General features: G+C 44.2%; 1 protein-coding gene across 8 annotated transcripts in view; it reads right to left on the minus strand.

Moving 5' to 3' along the window:
• The window catches only part of LOC106611650 (transcription factor COE3), a 96,983-nt gene that overhangs the window by 18,841 nt on the left and 56,750 nt on the right, over positions 1 to 21,392 (minus strand). For 5 of the 8 annotated variants that reach the window (XM_014212077.3, XM_014212079.3, XM_014212080.3 and 2 more), the window contains exons 7-10: positions 13,664 to 13,745; positions 13,414 to 13,531; positions 11,511 to 11,644; positions 10,767 to 10,893 (exon numbers count right to left, since the gene is read on the minus strand). In XM_014212077.3, coding sequence (XP_014067552.1) covers positions 10,767 to 10,893; positions 11,511 to 11,644; positions 13,414 to 13,531; positions 13,664 to 13,745 — 461 coding nt within the window. The remainder of the gene's footprint in view (positions 1 to 10,766; positions 10,894 to 11,510; positions 11,645 to 13,413; positions 13,532 to 13,663; positions 13,746 to 21,392) is intronic. The other 3 variants (XM_014212078.3, XM_014212084.3, XM_014212085.3) reach the window with 1 other exon arrangement.

A 21,392-nucleotide genomic window follows, 5' to 3' on the forward strand; every position in this document is an offset into this window, starting at 1 on the left:
ACCCCAAAGGTGCGGACTCCGGCCACAAAACCTGAAACCAAATGGGAGGGTTTGGGGGGGTGACTAGTGTTGGTGGCGGTTCCGGTGCAGGTCGTAGCTCCCCCCAGACCCTGGATCCGACCATGGCGCCGGCCTGAATGACGTGCCTGGACAGGGCATCGGTGCAGAGAAGGGCTCCTGCCATGGAGCTGGACTGGACACCGTGTCTGGACTGGCCACCGGCGCAGAGGAAGGCTCCTGCCCTGGAGCTGGACTGGACGCTTTTCCTGGAAGTTCCGGACCATGGACCGTCGCAGGAGGTTCCGGACCGGGGACCGTCGCAGGAGGTTCCGGACCGGGGACCGTCGCCGGAGGTTCCGGACCGTGAACCGTCGCCGGAGGTTCCGGACCGTGAACCGTCGCCGGAAGCTCTGGACCGGGAACCGTCGCCGGAAGCCCTGGACTGGGAACCGTCGCCAGAAGCTCTGGACTGTGAATGCGCACTGGAGGCCTAGTGTGTGGAGCCGGTACAGGTGGCACCGGACTGGTGACACGCACTTCAGGGCGAGTGTGGGGAGCAGGCACAGGACGTACCGGACTGGGGACACGCACTTCAGGGCGAGTGCAAGGAGGAGGCACAGGATGTACTGGACTGGGGACACGCACTTCAGGGCGAGTGTGAGGAGGAGACACAGGATGTACCGGACTGGGGACACACACTTCAGGGCGAGTGCGAGGAGCAGGCACAGGACGTACCGGACTGGGGACACGCACTTCAGGGCGAGTGTGAGGAGGAGACACAGGACGTACCGGACTGGGGAGGCTCACTGGAGGCCAGAAGCGTGGAACCGGCCCAGGTTGCACCAGACTGCTAACTGGATCCTCTGGTCGGATGTTGAGCAGAACACACTTGCACAACATCTCTTATCTCTCTCTCTCCCAACTTCCCCATTGCCTCCCTGATGGTCTCTGGCTCTTCAGGGCGAGTGCAGGGAGCAGGCACATGACGTACCGGGCTGGGGAGGCGCACTGGAGATCTGGTGCGTGGGGCCAGCACAGATGGCACCAGACTGATGACCTGATCTTCAGCCCGCCTGCACTGCAGCCTACTCTTCGCCAACATCATTCTCCGATATCCTTCTTCGCAATGCTCCATCAACTCCCAGGCCGGCTCTGGCTCTCTCCTTGGGTCGACCGACCACTTCTCTATCGCCTGCTCCATGTGCTCTGGCTCTTCCCGCAGCTCAGCCGGCCACCCCTTGTCACCCCCCCCCCCCAAAACAATCTTGGGGTTATCCTTGGGCTTTCTGTGGCCGCGAACCCTGGCGTCGTCGCTGTCCTCCATTATTACCTTCCGTCTGCCGCCAAGGAAGGGTTTCGCATCCACCCATCACTTCTTCCCATGTCCAAAACTCCTCCTCCTCGTGGATACGTTGCTTGGTCCTCTTTTGGTGGGATATTCTGTCACGGTTGTCGTAAGAACGGGACCAAGGTGCAGCGGATGTTGAGCTCCACATATTATTTACAAAGTGAAACTTTAAGCAAAAGCAAATAAATCAATAAACGAACAACGAAACGTGACTACGTGGTGCACATGCACAAACACAAAACAATATCCCACAAACACAGGTGGGAAAAATAGCTACTTAAATATGATCCCCAATTAGAGGCAACGATACCAGCTGCCTCTAATTGGGAACCAAACCAAAACACCAACATAGAAATGTTCAACTAGAACACCCCCTCGTCACGCCCTGACCTACTACACCATAGAGAAACAAGGGCTCTCTATGGTCAGGGCGTGACAGAGCCTGAGTAATTGGAGAGCGCCGGCGCACTGCGCGAACCCTGACCCCCTACGTATTACACACCCCATATGAAGATAGATTGCCTGATTTAGTGTAAACATATGCTGCAATTCTAGCCATCAGTGCCACTTTCTCCATCGTAATGTGTATAGATTTTCTCTTCGGGGCCCAGTCGTCTTTGTGGTGTCTGACGTTTGGATTTTTTCAAAGGGGAAAGATAATGCAGTTTGCTGGGAAGAGGAGGCGGGAGTAGGAGTGCGGGAGTAGGAGTGAGGGAGAGAGAGGGAGGGAGAAAGAGAGGTGTGGGTGGGAGGGTATTCTTTTTTTATTTATTTAATCATCCATTTATTGCTCTCTATTTCTCGCTCTATGAAAGTGATCAAACGGTCGACTGGGGTCTCACTAAACAGAGCGTTGTTATTAGGTGACCACTCGACTGGGACAAAAGGGAGGGAGAGGGTGAATGGGATTTCCACTAACACACTCAACCAAGCCTGAGAGGAGCTCTAGTGAAATATGATCCCAAAGCACAAAACTGTATTAGATAGTGAAACATGGTGCTGGTGACAGCAGGGCACAACACAAGCAGGACAGATATTTTCGGGATCAGGAAAACAATGAGCTCCAAATTTTAGGCATTTAAAGTCAGATAGACCATGTAGCATTAATTGGTATTACAGATGATAATGTTAATTTAATTATCACCTAGAGTGGCGTGTCATCTACCTTAATACTCTGATATCATTCTGACTTCATTAAATGCAAAACTCCACTTTTGTAGGTTGAGAGTATTGTTGCAAGTAGCAAAGTCTTTATTTTGTGAACAAAAATGGCTCATTTGATCGTTCATGTGTAACATTTCACCTTTCAACCCATGTGAAAAACCTCCACATGTCGAGCCAGATGTCCTAAACGATTTCTAGAGGTTTAGGAGGAGGCTACCTAAAGCTCCCTCAAAATCAATTCCCATGTTGCTCTCTGTCTTATTTCAAACAGCGCTGCCTTCCAAAGGACCCAAACAACTTCAGTTAGCAGGAGCAAGAGGTTAAGTCAGAGTTAGAACAGCGTACCTCTACAAGGTCAACGTGATCAGAGGGGACGCTTACTTACACCCCTGAACCTAACAAATATGGGAAACATGATAGAGTTAAGGTGGGCTAGGCACCAATATTCTTAAATAGCTTCCTTTCCTTTGTTGCTACTGAGGGATTGGATAGGTGTTCAACTACAGAATTTAAACAAATCAAGTCCTTTCAGATTGGTGGTCCAGAATGGGAGAGAGGGAAAAGGAAGCTTGTTAATATTATTGGAACGTAACAAGTCTCACTGCTCTTTTACAATCAGTCTCACAGGGGGGTAGAGACTAAGGCTCCAAAGCTGTATAGGGTTTGCATGCTCAAGTGGTGCCTTGGCAAAATATGTATCCATTTATTCAGCATATGTTTACATCCTCATACACCAACGTGTTTACATCTATTTATGTTGAGCTATTTTCTATTTACTTTCCCTCACCGCCGCTGCCATTCCAACCGCTTAGGTGGCTTCTGCTTTTCTACTTGGCTGCTAGCTGATTCTGTACATTTTTACCAGATATAGCTGATGGATGGAATATGCACTTTAGGGAATCTTTTTTCAGCGCCTTGGCGCCTTTCACTCCAGTGATATCCTTGTTGAAGGCACAGTCATGTCCCCGATGAGGATCATCCACAAACCCATAAATCTCCACTATCCTGCTCCACCACTCAACACACAGGCTCTCCGTGGCTTTCCCTATATTGCACGTATCATTTCAAATGGAGTCCATATTTTATATGAGATACACCATCAAGGCCCCAGCCCATCCCCACCGCCCGGCTGACAGAACAGGGGATTTGAAGCGGCTTGAGCAACATGGGCTCCAATTTTCTATTCCTATCATCTCTATTCATGTTATGATTGATGCAGGTCATCGCTGCGTTTGCCCCCGTCGCCTACAGATGTGTGTATCAGATCATTTCCTCCCTTTCTTCTGGGGGGAAGAAATTGTCGGACGCACCGACAGTGTGAGCCTGATCTGAGTCTGTCAAGTGCGGCTGTGTGTCGTCGGCTGGGGGTTGCGGAGCACCGACCGGTCGACAAGCATCTAAAGCCACCCTGTTACTGTTACACATGTGCACTAGGCTATTGATTTACTCCTTTCATCCCGCTCTCTCTCTCGCTCTTTCATTTGTCCCTCATTCAGAGTAAGATGACATAGCAACACACTGGGACGCGTACAAACGGCAAAACAGCACTCTGGCTTGGACTGCGGTATGCTGTTGTCTGTGTAAAAACAGTTGCTTTCCCCAAACATGACTCCATCAGCATTATGTTCTGCACTGTATATATAACACACTGTACAAACACAATACATAGACCTATACATAACCATACACCCCACCCCCCCAACACACACACATCCCATCATAGTGAGAGCATAGAAAAGAGAAATTCAAAGCAAGAGGCTTGATCAATCACCTGGGCCCCCTTGCGATCGATGCTCATAGAAATTTCTTGAACTTTAAACTGTGATTGACAGACAGACAGACTGGCCCCAGACAGACATGGCCTCTTTAAAGTGGAGAGCCACCAGGGAAGATGAAAGGGCTTCTTCCCTCACCAAACACACACTAATAATTAAGACTAAAACACTTTGGTGATATGGGAACAATTAGTCTGACTGATGTAGTCTGTATGACTCCTATGACCTCCAGTGACCCCTGTCTGACACCACACTAGACCACATAGCTTTGAAGAGAGACTTTCAGAGGAAAGATGGAATCTTTTAATGGGTACAGTACATTCGGAAAGTATTCAGACCCCTTGACCTTTTCCACATTTTGTGGATTAAATAGTTTTTTCTTATCAAACTATACACAATATCCCATAACGACAAAGCATAAGCAGTTTTTTTTTTAAATGTTTGCTAATTTATTACAAATAAAACATTTAAATTTACAAAACTATTTATACCCTTTACGCAGTATTTTGTTGAAGCACCATTGGTTTCATCAGACTGGAGAATCTTGTTTCTCATGGTCTGATAGTCCTTTAGGTGCCTTTCGGCAAACTCCAAGCGGGCTGTCATGTGCCTTTTACTTAGGAGTGGCTTCCGTCTGGCCACTCTACCATAAAGGCCTGATTGATGGAGTGTGGCAGAGATGGTTGTCCTTCTGGAAGGTTCTCTCATCTCCACAGAGGAACTCTGGAGCTCTGTCAGAGTGACCATCGGGTTCTTGGTCACCTCCCTGACCAAGGCCCTTCTCCCCCGATTGCTCAGTTTGGCTGGGCGTCCAGCTCTAGGAAGAGTGTTGGTGGTTCAAAACTTCCATTTAAGAATGATGGAGGCCACTGTGTTTTTGGGGACCTTCAACGCTGCAGAAATTCTTTGGTACCCTTCCTCAGATCTGTGCCTCAACACGATCCTGTCTCGCAGGTCTACAGACAATTCTTGGCTTGATCATGGCTTGATTTTTGCTCAAACATACACTGTCAACCGTGGGACCTTATATAGACAGGTGTGTGCCTTTTCCAAATAATATCCAATCAATTGAATTTACCACAGATGGACTACAATCAAGTTGTAGAAACATCTCATGGATGATCAATGGAAACAGGATGCACCTGAGCTCAATTTAGAGTCTCATAGCAAAGGGTCTGAATACTTATGTAAATAAGGTATTTAATAAATGTGAAAACATTTCTAAAAACCTGTTTTTGCTATGTCATTACGGGGTATTGTGTGTAGATTGATGAGGAATTTAAAAAAAAAATCAATTTAAGAATAAAACAAAATGTCGAAAAAGAGAATGGTTTTGAATACTGAACTGTATTTTCAATGAAGTAGTTTACTGCATTCTGTCTCCGTATGTCTCTGTAAATCCTACACAGATGTCAATGGGACATAACTCATGTCTGGATTCAGCCCCAAGTCAATGAGTACTTATCACATCCATTTAATGCTACAAGTGATGAAACTACACTTACTCTAGATTCCCTGAAGTTACCGGTAGAAGATTCCTCTTTTATTAGACAGAACAGTGTTCTCCACTGAGGGAATTTCCCTCTCTTCCACAGAGACATGCCACATTTCATATATCAAAGCCAGAGATCTACTCGTCTTTAAGGAGGGGGACTAGCAGAACTAATGTCAGATAATAAGCGTTTCTGTGGGGGCATTGTAGGCTGTGACTCAAAAATAATAACTTCTCAGGTGTGTGTGAGGGGGGGTATTTCCTTGAGGCACACACTTTCCCAGCCTTGTCACTCCGGTCTAATCAAGGCACCAAGGAGGTAATTATTCACCAGCTGATTAACATATCTCCCCGCTGAAGCGGATGCACATGCTAATCACAGGGGTTGCGTCATTCTCAGATCTCACAGGAGACGAGAGAGGCAACAGAAGGGAGTGGTTGTTTTGCTGTCACCTCCACTTCTCTCCATGCTCTAGAGGACAACCATCGATGTGATGTTCTTCTGTGTCTACGTGAAGAAACTAAATGTTTGATCCGTCCGTGGTTCAGTGCAATACTGTAGGTGTACAGGGTGGGGGGGTATGTATGCTCAATCGTGGGGAAATCTACTGTGCAACAAAGATGGAAATCTGGGAAACAATTAACACATGATTGTGTAAAAGTGTTCATTTTTCTTCCTACACTGCACGCAAGTTGATACCACGCATGCTTACGCATAATTACCTCCATGTGTTACAGTGAGAGTATTGGAACAATAAAAGTGCAGTAGTCAATTAGTCAGCGTACAGTGCTACAAAAAGAGATCGCCGACAGGGCTGGGAAGGACCAACACACCACGTCGAGTAAATCAAATATTTTACAGAGGCTCAAATTCGACACTACGGAGAAGCCGAGGTATAATTCTCGCTCCTTTGTTATATGTTCACAAGACCTTCAGCATACTGTATGGAACATTTTGCTAATATGTTCCATGTGGCCAGCCCCTGTGTGTGTGTGTGAGAGAGAGAGAGAGAGAGAGTGAGAGAGAGAGAGAGAGAGAGCGAGAGAGCGACAGAGCGAGAGAGGGAAGTAAGGTACAGTACAGAGTGGACCATTGTTTTTCTCCTCACTGTGATAGGAACACTGGCCCTGCCCAACTCCAAGGCAATATGCCCTGAGAGAAAACAGCGACTGCCCATGCTGAAAACCTCTTAAGGGTTTAGCCTGGGAGGTAGTGGCCGCCAGGTCTCCTTTCACGCCACACAACAACCAGGTCCCAACAGCAGCTCCTGCTAGCCGTCTCTGCCATTGGCTGCATTCTTCTTTCCGAATAACCTCATCCGAACCAGCACTGGATTGCCACACGTCAGATTAACCCAAGTAAAAGGCTATGTAGCTTGGACTGGCTTCTCACACCCCTTCACTCTAACACCCAACCTCTGGGTCACACGTCCTCTCCCTCTAGACAGATGTGTTTTGTTGTTTGGGGGGATTTGGACAAGATGAGGCTTGCCACGAGAACCCCCTGAGGCTGCTGCCCCCCAGGCTAGTGAAATAGTAGTCACAGACTCAAACCATGCATCAGTCCATGAAATGGATCCGGCACAGCGCGTGTGTTGTACACTACACTGCCATCCATGAATGATGGTATTCACGTCCTATGAATATTATCATCCATTATGGCAGAGGAATTAGTAACACTATTAAAAATAGTACAATTTCCACGAGTAGTGGTAGCAGTACTAGATAGTAGTAGTAGTAGTACTACTAGAAAGTAGTAGTAGTAGTAGTAGTAGTAGTAGTAGTAGTAGTAGTAGTAGTAGTAATGATAGTAGTAGTAGTAATGATAGTGGTAGTAGTGGTAGTACTAGAAAGTAGTAGTAGTAGTAGTAGTAGTAGTAGTAGTAGTAGTACTAGATAGTAGTAGTAGTAGTACTACTAGAAAGTAGTAGTAGTAGTAGTAGTAGTAGTAGTAGTAGTAGTAGTAGTAGTAATGATAGTGGTAGTAGTGGTAGTACTATAAAGTAGTAGTAGTAGTAGTAGTAGTAGTAGTAGTAGTAGTAGTAGTAATGATAGTGGTAGTAGTAGTAGTAGTAATGATAGTGGTAGTAGTAGTAGTAGTAGTAGTAGTAGTAGTAGTAGTAGTAGTACTAGAAAGTAGTAGTAGTAGTAGTAGTAGTAGTAGTAGTAGTAATGATAGTGGTAGTAGTAGTAGTAGTAGTAGTAGTAGTAGTAGTAGTAGTAATTATAGTGGTGGTAGTAGTAGTAGTAGTAGTAGTAGTAGTAGTAATGATAGTGGTAGTAGTAGTAGTAGTAGTAGTAGTAGTAGTAGTAGTAGTAGTAATGATAGTGGTAGTAGTAGTACAAGAAAGTAGTAGTAATGATAGTGGTAGTAGTAGTAGTACTAGAAAGTAGTAGTAGTAGTAGTAATGATAGTGGTAGTAGTAGTAGTAGTAGTAGTAGTAATGATAGTGGTAGTAGTAGTAGTAATGATGGTCCAGTAACAGCAGTGAAGGTAACAGTAGCAGTATCATCATTCCAGTATTTAGTGGGGTGGTGGTGGTGGATCCATGCTGCCAGCCTCAGTGCTTGTAATGCATAGATCAATGTGGCCTATGGGGAAGGGGAATCGATGGGTGCTGAGTTATTGCAGTACTTGGCCACTGATTTTTAGAGAGCTGTGTTTTCCCAGGAAAGTCAATACCTCCAGGCTCCCCTCATTAATTTCACCCTCCCCTCCTCGAGCTGCACCTGGGGATATACAACCCCTGAGAGAGACTGGAAGTCCGGGGGAGGGAGGGAGGAGAGGAGAGAGAGGGCAGAGAGGGAGAGGGAGGCTAGGGAAAGAAAGGGTAAAGGAGGAGATGGAGAGAGGGGGAAGATGGAGATGTGCAGTTGGCAATAAGAGGAAGATGCATGAATAAAAAGGAGAAAGAAGTGTGTGGGAGAGAAACCATCACATTTGTATTTGGATATCATGTGTGTGAGATATGGATTTCAAGTACTGCACAAGAGAAGGCTCAAATTAATGATTCTGACTGGAGGGCAAACAATCCAAGAAGCCACTGGTCTGTCTGTCTGTTTGGTTATAGGAGAAACCAGCACCTATAATATCTGTCTAGACACCAGACCCAACTCTTTAGTTCCAATATCAAGGAGACCAATCTCTCACTGTCTCATAAGTCAATGTGGACCCAGACATATTAAGGCAGTGACAGAGTCAACATAGTCCTGTATGTCTCTGTATTGTAGATAAGCTGCAGTCACATAGAAAGTGTCAGGTAACAGTGGAGTGGCCCTAGGAGCGCAATTCGCTCAGGTTCATTGTATTGCCGTTCTAGCCCATGGCAACAGTTTTAAAGCCTAGGATCAAAACCTGGAGACACCGTTCTCTGCTATAGAGGGAAGAAAGAGAGAGAGGGGAACTTATCTAGGTCTCTTTTTTCTCCCTCGGCTGAGTTTAAAGGAATAAAACATTTAGATCCATATGTACCTCTGTCATAACACAACGTGTGGAACGTTCCCTCTTTTTTGGCATGATATCAAACAAAATAATGTGTTACATTAGTGAAAACCTTTGGTATGTCGTCTCTACAACTCAACTGATTTGCTACGCTATTCAACGCTGTTTGATAGGAGAGGGCTATGTTTTTGGGAGGGGACGCACTGAAAGACGAGCTCACTTGGGCATCTGGAAGTTCCCCAGAGGAAATGACATCATTGAGCCTGGATGCATTCTCTTTCCTGTTCAATTATACACAAGCTTGCCTATTTAGTATTTAAAAGCTTGCCTCATTTTGCATTCATGAAGAAGACACTCCTGGCACAATAAACACGCTCCAGAAATGCACACAGACAATCTTGAAATATGTATGTGTAAATCAGATTAAATGTTGATGTGTGCACAATATGGGTCTCAATCTGGAGAGAAGAACTAGAGACTAATGAGCATTTTTTTTTTTTTTACAATATTATGATGCAGGCACCTGTCTGTGTTAGGAATGGATTCACCACTAGGGAAATACAGCTTTGTTGATTTGCTATCAATCAAGTCAAATAGTTTTTGTTTTCCATTTTTATCGACTTCAAATCATAAAATGCTCACCACATTTGAGTACTTCGGTGACCACATAAAGTATTACAACTCCTTCCAGGGATCCACAACACATTTTTGCTCTACAGAACCCGTCCCACGGCCTAATAGACGTACAGGACGAGATAACAGGAGGACTCTATTCACCACACACGTCCATAAAAGCAATACACCGAGCAGTAGTCAGTCATATCGTCAAATGGAATCAGATATTAGCATTGCAAAAGGAACCGTAAGCTGGGTTGGACGGCCCATTGTGAAGTTGTCTATTTGCTTCGCTCACACTTGCATGGGAACTAAGCGGTGCTTTGAACAGAGGGGAGAAGGCTGCAGCGATAAACCTGTGCTTAACAGAAAGCCTTAACACAGTCCCCTCTTTCATCGGCAACACAGTGACATTTACTTATCACACTAAACAGCCATCCATCTGACCTTTCTGCTACTTTGAATGGCATCTGGATATTCCGATGGAATATTCGGGAATAGTAAAGCACTGATTTAAGGGAGCGATACTCCATTCTGATGGCAGTCACGCCCCGGCATAAAAGTCTGGACATCAGACAAAGGCTTGAAGGATAACCTGGGGAAAAGCTCCAGCAAAAAGAAGGGTAGGACTCAATGCCCTTGCACAAGGGAAAATGTTTACCACCTTGAAAGGACAGAGGAGGACGGGGAATGGAGCCACCACTATATGTATGATAATATATAGTATGGAGAACAATAAACCCTATAGGAAGTGACAGTCCCAATGGCCATTTTTTTAACTCAATATAATGGTTAACCTATGTACTAATGTTAATAAAAACAGACCTTCAGATGAAGTGATACAAAAGTGCTTTAAAGGGGAGGAGAGGAGGAAGCAGAGAGATATAGAGAGAGGGTAAAACAGATAAAAGGAAGGAACAGTGATCTTACCGGTGTAGACAAAGCGTCCTGGCGCCCCTTTGCAGAACTGCTTGGATTTGTAAGAGAGCGTGACCTCCACGACCCCTGGGATGTGGCGAGGGGGCGTCTGGACCCGGATGGCGTGGGGCGTGATTAGCTGGAACACATCAACACGCACGCTCGTTTAAACGCTAAGAGCAGTGCACTGTGGGAGGTATGGTCATTTCTTACTATACAATAGACGTACTTAGTCTTAGTTTGATCTCGAAGGTGCATTTACAGCATCATCCACAACTTTGCCTAGCAAATTCAAATTTTATCATTTTAAAAGTAATTTAGAAGACAATAATATCTGGCGCAACTTCCAGTTCAGTCAGTACATATGGCCAAACGATGAAGCACGGTAAACCCAACCGAATACACACCGATGAACTGTCATGAACTATGTGTAAAGATTTCCAGATAGAGACTCTGTGGCGTGGAGGCATCTGCCTGACTAACAGAGTGAGCCAGGTGTAGCACTGAGGCAGCCCCTGTCGTCTCTGAAGCACCCTGGACATATTTCAATATTTTATGCCCTGTGTTATGCACCGCGTCTTACTCTGAGTTTCTTCACCTGGTCTCCGTGTGTGTGTGTGTGTGTGTGTGTGTGTGTGTGTGTGTGTGTGTGTGTGTGTGTGTGTGTGTGTGTGTGTGTGTGTGTGTGTGTGTGTGTGTGTGTGTGTGTGTGTGTGTGTGTGTGTGTGTATGTTTTGTGTGTGTATCTGGACCCACCTCACTCCAGACCAGCATAGTGCCGAAGACCACCTGCAGTCCGTCAAAGAAGTTGTCTCCGATGATGATGACAGTGGCTCCTCCGGTCGTCCACCCCTCACTCGGGCTGATGGCTTTGATGCAGGGCGTAGCTGCTTCGGAAACACAGACAGCGGAACGGGTATGACTTCTACTTACCAGGACCGTTAAAACCCCCAACTTGACAAACGGAGTGGTTACACTTTTGGGCCAAAAATGTGTTATATGCTCAGAGGAATGTTAAGTCACTGTCCGGTTGCAATATGACTAATAAAATGCAAGGGTAGCATTAACAAATGACATACAATTGGTGTGTTTTTTTCCCCAAACAGATGTCTAATTGCATATGGTCCTGCCGTCTACGATGTCAATTAGTTCAGTCATCAAAAATGCAGAGTTCTGATTTTATTTTTTTGATGGCGGAGGATCAATAAGCTCAACAGAAACATTACAGTGTCTCCTGCCTGACCAGACTGTGTGTAGGCACAACAGAAACATTACAGTGTCTCCTGTCTGACCAGACCGTGTGTAGGCACAACAGAACGGAGACAGACTGACTAACAGGTCCTGTCTACAGGATATCTGGCCAAAACAGCCACTGCACTGCAAAAAGGGGAACGAGGCAAGTGATCAAAATAATGACTGTGGCTTGCGGTGGAGGTGGGATACATTTGCCACACAAGTCTGCAAGCAGATCGTATGTCTGTCAGAGACGGATGCCAATCCAATTGATATTAGGATGAGTTGAATATCATAGGCCTACTGCTCCATGGTGTAAAGGTAGTCATGCTAACTGTGCCCTGGAGTGGTGGAACTGTACAGCCTTCTCAAATGTAAAGATGATCCCGAAAGAGGAGGCATGGGAAACAGACCTTTAAGGATTGAATGACAATTGAACCCAGTAGATTATAAATGAACGCACTGTGCTTCCTCCAATGGGGTACTGTATGACAGAGTCTCTCACACCGTTTAACAGTTTTTTTGGGGGGGTGTTGTTGGAGAAGAGGCTTTTCCTTGGTAGTCTACTGTCATCGCTATTAATTTCCCTCTGTCACAGCAGTAAGCACACAGTCAAATGGGGGGACTCTCACAAATGAATAAAACACAATGTTGTGAAACAGACTGTGGAAACTTTGTACATTTATCGAGGGGCGGGGGGGTGCCTTAGGGGGGTGGAACAAAGACAGGAGCAGATGTTGGCTTTATCGCCTCTGAAAACATCCCAATCTGTCTGAGATGAAAGACGGTGAGACTCCCTCACTAGGGCCTTGACTTCAGTGATAGCCTTCTCGAGTCTGCATAGGGAGACAATGGCGCTCTGACTCCAGTCACACAATGGCACTGTACTGCTCTGCTTTGTTGCTGTCAGTGGTGACCACCCATGTGACTCTCTCTCACAGTGTTTCTATGAATGCTGTTCATCCAGTGTATCCCAATGCTCTTGTCATTTTTCAACTCAGAAACTTGGAAGAAGTTAGTTCAAAGCGATAAGTTGAAACTGTTTCACTGTGCCTAGCCAGGTGCTAGGCCGTGTGGTCACTAGGCAGGTAGGGAACAATGTTTTAATATTGCCGGTAAGAACAAGAGTACTATTCTTTCTTACAATATGGCACCATGTTACGTCATAACCGCAAACGACACAGTGAGGTAGATTTTACAACGTGATTCTGGGGTGGGTTTTTTTAGGGCTTTGGTAATAAAAGCTTCAAAGAGGATGTCATCATTCTTTTCCAGACATAAGGATAAGGATATGGATTCATTTAGTCCAATAAAGAGGAAGATGTAATTAAAAGTCGGTTGTTCAGTGGGGCAAAATAAAATAGGGCACCATTATTTTCACCACAGCCAAAGTGTCATGTTGTCTGTAAGTGTGAGGTAGTTGTACCTTCAGAGGGGTCCAGGCGTCGGGCCCTCCTGCCATGTTTGGAGTTGTTGTGGACAAACATGTTGTCAGAGACAGCAAGGACATGGCCATCCACGTTCACCGTAGTGGAGACCACCACCTGTGGGATAAACAGAGAATCTTAACGATATACTGTTGTTTTCAATTCATCCACCTGCATTGTGAGCAGAATGAGAAAATGTATTTTTGTGTGGAACTATAGTGGCATGTTTAACAATAAATATGGCCTTACCTGAAACCTTCTCATGTCTCGTGGGTTCCCTGCATTTTTCAAACAATTCTGATTGCACTTGAGGAAGAACTTCAGGAAGAATCTGTAAACACAAAATAAAAAAAACATACATACAACATTAGAACTCTGTTTCATCAAGAGGTTTTATTCAAACACTGAAAACAGTTAATCACATTTGAATGTTGATGCAATTTTCAATATGATGCATGCTGGGAGAAAAATAGTTAATACAACCATGCTTTTTATTTGCTATTCATGTTCAAAATCAAACTAAGGACATCTCCCTCAGTAAACATTTCAAAACACTTGAATAAAATCTAGAATTATTTGAATTTTTTTTAACCAATAATTTTCTTCATTTTTTTCAAATAAACACAAAAAGACACTCCTTCTCCCTCCAGACTCATGGTGTCTCATTAGGGTTGGCTTTTGATTTGACCTTCTTTATGTCCAATCCTTTCTCCCATGTGTTAATTGACTGTTTTTACGGCAACAGAGGGGTATTGATTGGGAATGGATATCAATGAGGATGGGCCGTAATAACCCAGTCGTTGGAGCTAAGATTCCCAGCCATACAGTAAAAATGGATTGCCGTCTTAATGCATTTCCCACTGCCATGTAATCTCCGCACATCCATCTTCTGGACCATAAGCCCCCTATTTTGATGGAGCGCTTTCTTTTTAATTGCCACATTATCACAATAATAATCCGGGCAGTTAACAACCGGCAAGGTCACAGACATCCATGTCACATTAACCAAGGGATAACCTCGTCCAATGCTTTCATGTGGAAAGGATGCTGGGAGTCTCCTATAGTGGAGAGCAGCCCTTTCAGAGAGATATAAATTGTTGCTATCTGAAGAGAGCATTGATTTCTCCCTAACAAGACAGTAACAATATATTTAAAGCACACAGTGGTGAGCGAAGCGATTTTCTCATTGCTCAATCAAAATATATATCTAAACCGCCTCGAGTGGCTGTACAGTGATAAGCATAGAAAGAGAGAAAGACAGAGGGAGTGTGAATTCAAAAGAGCCCTGTTGCGTAAAGAAATATGCCCATTTTGTAATGACACATTGAACAAGAAAGAAATTGCTACTCTATTTAGCCGGTATTGACTGAAACTGGATCTGGGGTGCACTGTAGGCTACTAATGCCCTTTATGGCAATGGAATACAATAACATGGGGAACCCATCCCCAAGCCCAATTCATATGATATCAGAGTCCTTTGGAGGAGAGATATAGATCAATAGGGATTGAATTAAAACGCAGCTGGAGACAAGGGCCTGGTAAGCCAACCAGCCACACTGATATTACAGCTACACTGTTTTTCCAATGGCGTTGAACCAGAGCAGAGCTCAGCCAAGCAAGCACACCAACTTGCAAAAAAAAAAGAGAATCTGGGACATACCCTCCTAGAAGCCCTGGGTAGAGCCAGTTCAGAGTTAAGATTCACCACAGCTTTCCAAACGACAAGAAAACAGAAAAAAATAAAACACAAAAATAGGAATAGAGTGATGAGGGTGAGGTCTGTGGAGGGGGGAGCATGTGATGTTGTCTCGGCGGCCCCGGATCCTCCATCTGCCACTGGGCAGGAGTTGACAAGGAATGTAAGATTCCAGGTCTCTTCATGGAAAAGCGGCACCAGATCAAAGCCTGGTTCCCTTTGGAATGGTTCTGCGATAGCAGCTCGGAAGCAAAGGGGGAAGTAGCTGCTTGTAGAAGATGACAGGACGGAGGTTGAATGTTGATCTCAACTTTGAGAAATGGGAGCGAGAGAAAGGGGTTAGTTTTCAGGCCAAACTTGTGCTGTAAACTGTATTACTTCACAGCTGCACAATGATTTTGTCACTTGAAAAGGTTACCCAATCCCATCAGAAAACTCAACAGGTAACTTCACTAAGATTGAATGTATGAAATAGATTTCTGTACATTTGGAGCAAATTCAATCCCTTGTTTATAAACCACCACAATTTTCATTATATCAGAAATATAATGACTATACACCTGTTCCATTGGCCTATTTTAAGAGTATGAGCATTGAAAAGCCTTTTGAAACCAGTGTCATGCTTGAAACTTGCAGCGATTATTTGTTTTAGCTTCCAAATTGGCAGAGAATTTTATACGAGACATATGATGGTGAAACATCATTATCACATCAGGAGAGACTAGAGTTAGTGGGAGAAAATGACTCTCAGGCTTTTGGCAGCTGCACCGCTCAGCACTGGAGCCCATCAACATTTTTTACAATGTTTTACCATATATTTAAGTTCAAATATTCCATAGTATGTTATACTATGGTATAACAGAAGCCATGGATTACAGGCAACATCCGCATTGAGCTAAAGGCTAGAGCTGCCGCTTTCAAGGAGCAGGACACTAATCCGGACGCTTATAAGAAATCCTGTTATGCCCTCCGACGAACCATCAAACAGACAATGAGTAAATACAGGACCAAAATCTAATGCTACTACACTGGCTCTGATGCTCGTTGATGTGACCGGGCTTGCAAACGATCATGGATTACAAAAGGAAACCCAGCCGCTAGCTGTCCAGTGACGCGAGCCTACCAAACGAGCTGAATACCTTCTATGCTCGCTTTGAGGCAAGCAACACTGAAGCATGCATGAGAGCATCAGCTGTTCCGAACGACTGTGTGAACACGCTCTCCATAGCCGATGTGAGTAAGACCTTTAAACAGGTTAACATTCACAAGGCCACAGGGCCAGACGGGTCACCAGGACACGTACTCAGAACATGCGCTGACCAGCTGGCAAGTGTCTCTTTACAGACATTTTCAACCTGTCCCTGAACCAGTAGACCCTTCTCTACCGGAGCGCCAAGTCTGGGACCAAAAGGCTCCCGAACAGCTTCTACCCCCAAGCCATAAGACTGCTGACCAGTTAATCAAATGGCTACCTGGACTATTTTCATTGACCCACTTATTGATTTTTTTTGCACTGACATTCTTGCACTGGCTGTATGCACACTCACTGAACTCTACCCACACACTCATACATACTATGAACACAAACACACGCATATTGATGCCATACACACTCACACAGACACACTTTCACATATGCTGCTACTCTGTTTATTATCTATCCTGATTGCCTAGTCACTTTTACCCCTACCTACAGTTGAAGTCGAAAGTTTACATACACTTAGGTTGGAGTCATTAAAACTAGTTTTTTTAACCACTCCACACATTTCTTGTTAACAAACTATTGTTTTGGCAAGTCGGTTAAGACATCTACTTTGTTCATGACACAAGTAATTTTTCCAACAATTGTTTACAGACAGATTATTTCACTTATAATTCACTGTATTACAATTCCGGTAGGTCAGAAGTTTACAAGTTGACTGTGCCTTTTAACAGCTTGGAAAATTCCAGAAAATTATGTCATGGCTTTAGAAGCTTCTGATAGGCTAATTGACATCATTTGAGTCAATTGGAGGTGTACCTGTGTATGTATTTCAAGGCCTACCTTCAAACTCAGTGCCTCTTTGCTTGACATCATGAGAAAAATCAAAATAAATCAGCCAAGATCCCCTTTTTAACCTCCACAAGTCAGGTTCATCATTGGGAGCAATTTCCAAATGCCTGAAGGTACCACGTTCATCTGTACAAACAATAGTACGCAAGTATAAACACTATGGGACCACGCAGCCGTCATACCGCTCAGGAAGGAGACGTGTTCTGTCTCCTAGAGATGAACGTACTTTGGTGCAAAAAGTGCAAATCAATTCCAGAACAACAGCAAAGGACCTTGTGAAGATGCTGGAGGAAACAGGTACAAAAGTACCTATATCCACAGTAAAACGAGTCCTATATCGACATAACCTGAAAGGCCGCTCAGCAAGGAAGAAGCCACTGCTCCAAAACCACCATAAAAAAAGACAGACTACGGTTTGCAACTGCACATGGGGACAAAGATCATACTTTTTGGAGAAATGTCCTCTGGTCTGATGAAACAAAATAGAGCTGTTTGGCCATAATGACCATCGTTATGTTTGGAGGAAAAAGGGGGAGGCTTGCAAGCTGAAGAACACCATCCCAACCGTGAAGCACGGGGGTGGCAGCATCATGTTGTAGGGGTGCTTTGCTGCTGGAGGGATTGGTGCACTTCACAAAATAGATGGCATCATGAGGAAAGAAAATTGTGGATAGATTAAAGCACCATCTCAAGACATCAGTCAGGAAGTTAAAGCTTGGTCGCAATTGGGTCTCCCAACTGGACAATGACCCCAAGCATACTTCCAAAGTTGTGGAAAAATGGCTTAAGGACAACAAAGTCAAGGTATTGGAGTGGCCATCACAAAGCCCTGACCTCAATCCCATAGGAAATTTGTGGGCAGAACTGAAAAAGCGTGTGCGAGCAAGGAGGCCTACAAACCTGACTCAGTTACATCAGCTCCGTCAGGAGGAATGGGCCAAAATTCACCCAACTTATTGTGGGAAGCTTGTGGAAGGCTACCCAAAATGTTTGACCCAAGTTAAACAATTTAAAGGCAATGCTATCAAATACTAATTGAGTGTATGTAAACTTCTGACCCACTGGGAATGTGATGAAATAAAAGCTGAAATAAATCATTCTCTCTACTATTATTCTGACATTTCACGTTCTTAAAATAAAGTGGTGATCCTAACTGACCTAAGACAGGGAATTTTGACTAGGATTAAATGTCAGGAATTGTGAAAAACGGAGTTTAAATGTATTTGGCTAAGGTGTATGTAAACTTCCGACTTCAACTGTAGCATATAGGCACACTTGACATTGGGCACCCAGAGGAGAATCAGAGATGAGGGGCAGGATCGGGCACACGTCGATATATAGCCTAATAAAAGTAATTCTAAAACTCATTCTAAAACACTGAGAAATATTTACATTTCATCAATTACAAATTACATGACCCTCCCCTTGACTAGATTTAAACAATACTAAACCTTCCCCTTGACTGAAATTGAAAAAGCATGACCCTCCCCGATATTCCTCCAAGTAACCATTCTGTAAATTTCGATCCATCCCTAAGGGAGGAAAGCCAGGGAGTAACTTCTCCTTTTCCGTTCAACCCCTTCCTCCCTCCCTATCGAGAACTTATTAAAACATCATAAATAATGAATGTCCATCTACAGCCAGGGCTCCGTTATTAGTTCCAGGCAGTTTTTCCCGCCGTCTCACTTCTGCTCTTAAAAAGTAGGTAAAGATAATGAGAGAGTCGGTGTCTCTGTTGTAAGCCGTCACCTCATTATGCTGCCCTACAATCAATTACAAGGGGGTGTGTGGGCCTGCCAGGCTCTAATGTGGGACCGTGGCTGTGGCAGGAGTTACTGCTGCTATAGTCCTGCTGGGCTAACCTTCCTCAGTTTAGGCTGAGTCCACATTCATCTCAAGGCATCCTTTCCTTGTCTCGTTGTGTCCTTGTCTCCTTTCCTTCGTGATCGCTTATCGGTGTAAGGACTGGATGGTCTACAGATGTAGGATCTTAATTTGAGCCAGTTTGCTACAGCAGAAAACATGAATTATTATGTGAATTATGATTAATGGGCATTTTTGTAGGGGTTGATACATTTTTTATTAGGGCAAATAAAGTCTACAATTTGGAAATTACAAACTTTTTAAAACTCAAATTTACCACAAGTTGCATTTCCTGCAGTGCAGGAAAATTCTCAGCAACAAAAGCGTGATCAAATGAAGATCCTACATCTGTACTACTCCATCTCGGTTTTATCTTTCAAGACCTACTGCCTATAAGGCCTTGTGAACATAAGGGAAAGGAGATGTGACTATTGGGACACTGCATACAGTTAGCCCAAGTACAATAGCATTACGAATAACGTTGGCACAGAAGCTGCACAAAGCGGCAGTAGGCCAGGAAGGGGGAAAATACATTAAAGAACAAGGACATAGGAAATCCCTATGCGGGCCCTCTAAAAATTGAACCGCCTGATGAAAGCGGTTGTGTAACATTATTGTTTCAAAGGAATAAAGCTTGAGATAATATAATAATATGATGTACACTAAAGCTGAATGAGGCTGAGCAGGGAATAAGCATCTGACTTCAGCATCATTTTCATTACAGCGGATGTGAGCTGAGGTCCACTCTAGATGATGTCATCCTGGGACCACACCCACAGCACTATACTGAAGCAATTATGTCTGGCTCAAATTACAAGGCCCTCCTGACTCCATACACACAGACACATTCACACACATTCACACACACATTCACACACACACACACACACACACACACACACCTTCACCATTCCCAGAGTCTCTCATTTATTACGTTAGGCAAGAAAAATAAGAAATCAATATTTCAGCAGGGGTATTTTTAAAAGCTGCCACGTTTCCAATTCTGACCCACCATTTGCTTTGCGTGTTTGATGCCTTCTATGAAAAGACAGAACCAGGCGGTGCTGTTTACTCTATGATGAGCAGCACCAGGAGGTAATGAGATAGCGCCTCAGATTCTTTGAGGTCGACTTCTCCAATTTCAAAACTAAGGCTGAAATCAACTGAGAGATGACACACTGCTGAATTGCTTCACAGTATAACCGAGACAAGTTCTAATCAAACACTTGGGTTAGACACAGAGGTTTACAGTCTGCCCAGTGACACTGAAATGACATTAGCATTGTCGCTAATTGTTTCACAATCGGTTGTCATTTGATTTAATCTACCAGTTATTGTTGTTCTACTAAATTCAAGGAACATTTTCCCCAACATCAGAAGGAACCATATTCCACACAGTCTTATTACAGTATCTAATATTTACTCTACTGTATTGAAAACAAATGCCCTCTTCAAATAATTACTGACACATTCTGAGGAAGCTCCTGTATAGCTAATTAGTGTGTGAAACGGATGGAGTTAACAATATGGCTCCGTGTGTTTCTCTGTGTGTGTGTGTGTGTGTGTGTGTGTGTGTGTGTGTGTGTGTGTGTGTGTGTGTGTGTGTGTGTGTGTGTGTGTGTGTGTGTGTGTGTGTGTGTGTGTGTGTGTGTGTGTGTGTCCCCTTCTGACAACGCTCCAAGACTAGGATCCTCCTCGGTTCTGCTACATGCCATCAATAATTTAGTAGCCAAGATGGCAATTACAGGACCATGTACAATCAAACTAAATATTTGATGAGGCACTAAAACAGTCTCTCTCCCTCTCTCTCTCCCTCTCTCCCTCTCCGAAACATACATAAACACACACACGCTCGATTGTCTATTGTCTTAACAACGCATTATGACTCTGGTCCCTTATTCCCCGAACTTTGCCAGAGACACAAAAGCAGTTTATTCTGCTAAGAGTGTCATGCACAATTCATTTGCTACTTCTAAAATATTGAGCGGACACATTATGTATTTTATAAGGGTTTGTTTCACTTCCGGCGTATTAAGGAAGGCCGTCTCTCTGCCTGGAAATCAACACAGTACAAGAGGAGGACTCAATCAGACAAACAGATGGCCTTAAATATCCAAATCAAATCGATTTTAATTGATTGCAATATAAACCAGCACCAGGATTTTACCTCACCTTTCATCTTTGATCAGACACCGATTATTCAACATAAAAAACGATGTGACATAAAATCCATTACTGCTGAACATTTTTGAGATGACTTTGTCTGAACCTGGTAAATTGGCAGCTGGCCATTTCCACTAAAGGATACAACAACTCTGCTACTGTATGAGGGATGAAAAATAATTAGATCAGAGATAATATCTGCC

This window comes from Salmo salar, chromosome 09, assembly GCF_965601325.2.
Source record: "Salmo salar chromosome 09, fSalSal1, whole genome shotgun sequence".
Classification (NCBI taxonomy): Eukaryota; Metazoa; Chordata; class Actinopteri; order Salmoniformes; family Salmonidae; genus Salmo; species Salmo salar.